General features: G+C 56.4%; 1 protein-coding gene across 2 annotated transcripts in view; it reads left to right on the forward strand.

Moving 5' to 3' along the window:
- Nucleotides 1–514: 514 nt before the first annotated feature.
- Nucleotides 515–6,494, forward strand: part of pcdh10a (protocadherin 10a) — a 12,944-nt gene continuing 6,964 nt past the window's right edge. For both annotated transcript variants that reach the window (XM_068321680.1, XM_068321679.1), the window contains exons 1-3: nucleotides 515–3,590; nucleotides 4,626–4,684; nucleotides 5,119–5,225. In XM_068321680.1, the coding sequence (XP_068177781.1) occupies nucleotides 1,038–3,590; nucleotides 4,626–4,684; nucleotides 5,119–5,225 (2,719 nt within the window). In that variant the 5' untranslated portion in view covers nucleotides 515–1,037. The remainder of the gene's footprint in view (nucleotides 3,591–4,625; nucleotides 4,685–5,118; nucleotides 5,226–6,494) is intronic.

Genomic DNA, 6,494 nt, shown 5'->3' on the forward strand with positions numbered 1-6,494 from the left:
GGGGGGGGGCATGACACTGTATTGCGTCACTGGTTGTCTTTACTTTACGCATTCTCTTTAAATTATCATCACATGGTCCGTGAACGCGTCACGATGGGAGAACCGCGTCAGAATCCACTTCATGCGGGTCATGAGTTCATGTGCAAACCCGCATTAGTCACACAACAACAACACAACAACAACACAACAACAACACAACAACCACAGAGGTGTTTCCTGGTGATTTACGCGTCACCATTTATTCGTCTTTCTTTAATTCACCGGTTGTGGGGAGAAAATATTTTATTTGTGAGGCCGGGACAGGAGGAGAGAGGGGAGAAGAAGAGAGGAGCGCACGGCACTTAGCTGGTTTTTATTCTGGGGGGGGGGGATGCGCGCTCTGGCTGGCGTCGCGGAGCCCCAATCAGGCGCCGTTCCACACGGTGCGTGAGGATCCCATTGGCTGGTGGGGGAAAGGAGCTGTGCGCAAAACCAACCCCGGTGCGCACACTCTCCTCACAGAAGCAGAGCCGCGAACACCGTCCGCTCTGAGCACCGGGGGCGCAAGCGATTCCCACACCCCCAGACCGAGCCGCGGAGCCCCGACACTCTCCGGTTTGGCTCCACCGTGGATGTGGGTTGTGCGTAAAAAGGGAGTTTTTTTCTCTTGCTTTTCTCCAGCTTCCAGTGGAATTTCTCCATGTTGTTGCGGGACTTTGCGTGAAGAAAGGGGGTGGGGGGGGGCAGTCTGTCGCGCAATGCGCTCTGACTCCAGGATCCAAAACTCACAAACCGGTGCAGAATTGATGGAAACGGAGACGCGCGGATCCAATGGCTGTGTTTCCCACGGCTCCAACGACACGGTGTTTCACTGACCCGCGGAAAAGGAGGGGGTTTTCACCGCCGGACAGCCTCGTTGCTGTTTATTCCACTGCTTTATCGCGGACAGCGAACATGTGAAATGCGCTTTTCTTTTCAGAAAAGGGAATAACCTTTTTTTTTTTTAATCATTATTATTATTTCCTCCTGAAGTGCCATCGGTGACAGGGAGAGAGGACATGTTGTGGTTCGTTCTCCTCCTCTCCATCCTGGATGGGGGGGTCTGTCAGCTCCACTACTCGGTTCCGGAGGAGCAGGAGCCCGGGTCGGTGGTTGGGAATATCGCAGAGGATTTGGGGCTGGACATCACCAAACTTTCCGCTCGCCGTTTCCAGACTGTCCCCAGTTCACGAACACCTTACCTGGAGGTGAACTTGGAGAACGGCGCGCTGGTGGTGAAGGAGAAGATCGACCGGGAGGAGATCTGTAAGCAGACCATCCCGTGCCTGCTGCACCTGGAGGTGTTCCTGGAGAACCCGCTGGAGCTCTTCCGCGTGGAGATCGAGGTGATCGACATCAACGACAACCCCCCCAGCTTTCCCGAAACGGACATTTCCGTGGAGATATCCGAGAGCGCCATCCCGGGGACGCGCTTCCCGGTGGAGAACGCCTTCGACCCGGACGTGGGCACCAACGCGCTCGGCACCTACGCCATCACCACCAACAACAACTTCTACCTGGACGTGCAGACGCAGAGCGACGGGAACAAGTTCGCCGAGCTGGTTCTGGAGAAGTCTCTGGACCGGGAGCAGCAGGCGGTGCACCGGTACGTCCTGACGGCGGTGGACGGCGGCGTCCCGCAGCGCACCGGGACGGCGCTCCTGGTGGTGAAAGTTCTGGACTCCAACGACAACGCGCCCACGTTCGACCAGACTGTTTACTCCGTCAACCTGCGGGAAAACTCCCCCGTGGGCACCCTGGTCATCCAGCTGAACGCCACGGATGTGGACGAGGGGCAGAACGGGGAGGTGGTGTACTCCTTCAGCAGCCACAACGCGCCCCGGATCAAGGACTTATTCGACATCGACGCCCGAACCGGGAGGATCGAGGTTTCGGGGGAGGTGGACTTCGAGGAGAGCAACACGCACCAGCTTTACGTCCAGGCTAAAGATCTGGGGGCCAACGCGGTCCCCGCGCACTGCAAGGTGCTGGTCAAACTGGTGGACGTGAACGACAACACCCCGGAGATCAGCTTCAGCACCGTGACCGAGTCCGTCAGCGAGCAGGGCGCACCGGGCACGGTGATCGCCCTGTTCAGCGTGTCGGACCGGGACTCCGGTGAGAACGGACACATGAGCTGTGAGATCCTCGGTGACGTTCCGTTCAAGCTCAAGTCGTCCTTTAAGAACTACTACACCATCGTGACGGACGGCCCGCTGGACCGGGAGCTCACCGACTCCTACACCGTCACCGTGGTGGCCAAAGACAAGGGTCAGCCGTCACTGGCCACCAGCAAGTCCATCAAGGTGCACGTCTCGGATGAGAACGACAACGCGCCTCGCTTTACGCAGGCGGTTTATGACGTGTACGTGACCGAGAATAACGTCCCCGGTGCGTTCATCCACGCCGTGAGCGCCCTGGACCCCGACGTGGGGCAGAACGCGCTCATTACCTACTCCATATTGGAGTGTGACATCCAGGGCATGTCCGTGGACACCTACGTGTCCATCAACCAGGACACCGGCTACCTTTACGCGCTGCGCTCCTTCGACTACGAGCAGCTGAAGGAGTTCGGCTTCATGGTCCAGGCCAGAGACTCCGGAGCCGCGGAGCTCTTCTCCAACACCACCGTCAACGTCATCATCGTGGACCAGAACGACAACGCGCCCACCGTCATCGCGCCCGTCGGTCGGAACGGCACCGCCAAGGAGCACCTGCCGCGCTCCGCGGAGCCCGGTTACCTGGTGACGCGCGTCGTGGCCATGGACGCGGACGACGGCGAGAACGCGCGGCTGTCCTACAGCATCCTGCGGGGCAACGAGATGGGGATGTTCCGGATGGACTGGAGGACGGGGGAGCTGAGGACGGCCCGCAGGATCTCCCCCAAACGGGACCCCCAGGGGTACTACGACCTCCTGATCGAGGTGAGGGACCACGGGCAGCCCCCGCTGTCCTCCTCGGCCAGCGTCAGCGTGATACTGGTGGACAGCGTGGTGGAGGGCCGCAGCGGGGACCGCGGCTCGGCCTCCAAGGCGAAGGAGACCTCCCTGGACCTCACCCTCATCCTCATCATCGCCCTGGGCTCCGTGTCCTTCATCTTCCTCCTGGCTATGATCGTCCTGGCCGTGCGCTGCCAGAAGGACAAGAAGCTGAGCCTGTACACCTGCCTGCTGGCCGGGGGGGACTGCTGCCTGTGCTGCGGCTCCTGCTGCAGCCGGCAGGCCCGCGGCCGGAAGCAGAAGAAACTCAGCAAATCCGACATCATGTTAGTCCAGAGCACCAACGTGACGTCAGGGGTGGGGCCCGTGGGCCAGGTGCCGGTGGAGGAGTCCGGCGTGGGAGGCGTAGGTGGGGGGTTCGGCTCCCATCACCACCACCAGAACCAGAACTCCTACTGCTACCAGGTGTGTCTGACACCGGAATCCGCCAAAACGGATCTGATGTTCCTCAAACCGTGCAGCCCCTCCCGCAGCACGGACGCGGATCACACCAACCCCTGCGGCGCGATAGTGACGGGTTACAGCGACCAGCAGCCCGACATCATCTCCAACGGCAGCATCCTCTCCAGCGAGGTAAGACCACACCCACCCGCACTTCAGGTGCGCGCCAAGCCGTGACGTGGGGTTTTGATTTAACCCCCCCCCCCCCCCCCCCCCACACACACACGGGTGCGCCAGAGCGTCTCATCCATTCAGCAAACGTCTCCACAAGAAGATGGCAGCAGTTTAATGCCGGCTCCGCTCCGCGGCCTTTCATCAGTGTCGTGCGTAAAGGTGATTGGACGCGTCCACCCTCACGCGGCCTCTCAGCCCCCATTCGACGTCACATCAGGTTTTGATTTCGCGCGTAAAGAAGAGGAGGGAGAAGGCGTCAGACTCCGGGCCAGATGCTTCAGATTCCAGTCACGCTGCGAAGCTGGGAGACAGTTTTATTTATTAATGTGTGTCCAGTGGCGCGTTTTGTGGTGACGAGCTGCGTTTAGATCGGCTCAAGCGGGTACAGGGGGGGGGGGGGGTTAACGTTGAACCAAAAATACGTAATTGTGGACTATTTGGGTGACACGAATGTAGAGTTTTGAAGAAGAAATAAAGTAAATAGATGAACCAATCAGATGAAATCTCACCATCACCATTAAACCCAATCCGATCCCGGAGCTGTTTTTGCGCACATCTTCATGCGTTTTTGCGCGCAGGAATTGAGGATTTTTTGGGGTCTTTTGGGGGGGGGGGGGTGATCGCAGTGTGACTGGATTGGAGCCAGGCAGCCAATCACAGCCTCTCCTTTTGCTGCGCGTTAAGTATTCCGCGCACGGAGCATCACGGCAGCAACCGCGAACAAAGGTGGTTCAGTTTAAGCATCGGGGCGTCTCAATCATTTACGCATTCCACCCTCCCTTATAACCCCCCCCCGCTCCCGTCTCCTCCCGCCCACTCACCTCATCAAGTGGATGCGCGCAACCAAATTCCTCTGACACAAACGCACTTTGACGTGTTCCTGTTACGCGCCTCTAATAACGCGGTAATCTCTCTCTCTCTTTTTTTTTTTAATCTCACCTTTTTGACATCACGACTGATTCCGTGCGTTTTTTCTGTGGCTTCTTCTTCCAGAACAAACACCAGCGAGCAGAGCTCAGCTACCTGGTGGACAGACCCAGACGCGTCAACAGGTAGCGGAAAAAACACACACCTCAGCAGTCTCTTCCTCACACACACACACACACACACACATGCTGCATTATTACTAGTGAACTACATACGCTCCGCTACCGGAGGAGCCATAACGCTCAACAGGCCTCGTGGAACCGCAGCCTATCCACATCTCAATAAAAGTGTATACTACACCCAACAGTGTGAATCCTGTATTTTCTGCTTCATTAATTTTTGCTTTGAGAGGCTGCACGGTTCCCACAGTGTCCATAATGTTCATCTTCAATTTGGCGTCGGTCCCATAACTGACAGAGCAGCACCTATTAGAGCCCTAATGCTGGATTTCATTACATGCCGTGTGTAACATCCAATTTGGGCCGTCGACGGCCGCCGTGACCGAATTAATCCGGAGTTGATTTCTGATTCTTGCACCTCCTGTCCCCAATCCTCCCAGTTCGGCCTTCCAGGAGGCGGACATCGTCAGCTCTAAAGACAGCGGCCACGGCGACAGCGAACAGGGCGACAGCGACCACGACGCCACCAACCGGGGCCTTTCAGCCGGTGAGTGTCACATCATTATTCCTTTCATAGCTAGAACACACACACACACACACACACACACACACACACACACACACACACACACACACACACACACACACACGCTCGTCCCTAATCTGTTTCCATAGTGTGATTGTGAATGGGATAATACTGAATTGTTGGTGCGGATCGGTGACTTTTAATTTCCTTAATTTGAGCGTGTGCTGAAGCCGACCGGCTCGACGGAGCCCAGAGGTGTTGATTGTGTTTCACACTCTGGTGAGTTGGAGGAAAATTTAGGGGGAATTATTTTCTTTTTCTACATCCTCCCCCCCCACACACACACACTCATTCCTGCTGCTGCTGCTGCTCCATCGAGCGGTGCTGAAAGGACAGCGACTGGCATGGAGGCACTTTGAGTCCTATAAGCGCGTTAGTGGCACAAATCAATAGGTTCACCGAGGAAAAAGGAAAAAGGCATAGAACCCAAATTGATGCGATCGATCAATCTGCCGATGCCTGGCTGATGAAGAGCAGTCGCCGCTTTTGCATTCATAGTTTTTTTCTAGCTTCACTTTTTAAGTTGGAGTGACGCTGCCGTTGAAGTCGTGTCCTCAACTCGCCGTCTCGCGGCGGGAGATTTTCCTCCAGACGCGGCTTCAGGTCTTATGATAAACCCCCCCTTTGTTCTCTCTAAAATGCTATTAGGTCAGTACCTGTTTATTGATCAAAGCGGAGTCAGACAAAAAGTGCAGCGCTATAAAATCTCATCTCATATTGAATTGCCCTTTCCTCTTCTGAGGGATTGTTCCACGGGAAGACCCCCATCTAGACCGGCGCTGGCCAAATATCATATCGGTTGCTGGGAATACAAATAGAGCGGATTAGAGGGGGGGTGCAGGATGGTGAACGGTGCTCATCACGCTCAGGAGGCTCCAACATTATTAGTGAAGACAGTCCAAACAGTCCCTCACCTGGAACGGGAAGCTCATATTAAATGAGGCTAAATCTCAGAAGTGGAACAAATGCGAAGCTGCGCTCCTTTATTTACCCAGAATGCATTGCTGTGTGAAATAGAGGGACTGTTTCTGCGAGAAGACAGGTGGATGAACATCTGATGTGCGTGTTGAAGCCCTCGGACCTCAGACGCACGCCGGTTCTCGTCGCCAACCGGACCGCCACACCGACCGGCGACACGTTTTTTCCCAGCATTCCTTGGCTCGGTACTCGTTTGGCTCCGGCCCGGCGAGCGTTCCCTGTTGGGGAGGCGTTCTGTGAGGAGCCCAACAT

The sequence above is a fragment of the Antennarius striatus genome, chromosome 8 (assembly GCF_040054535.1).
Source record: "Antennarius striatus isolate MH-2024 chromosome 8, ASM4005453v1, whole genome shotgun sequence".
In the NCBI taxonomy this organism is placed as follows: domain Eukaryota; kingdom Metazoa; phylum Chordata; class Actinopteri; order Lophiiformes; family Antennariidae; genus Antennarius; species Antennarius striatus.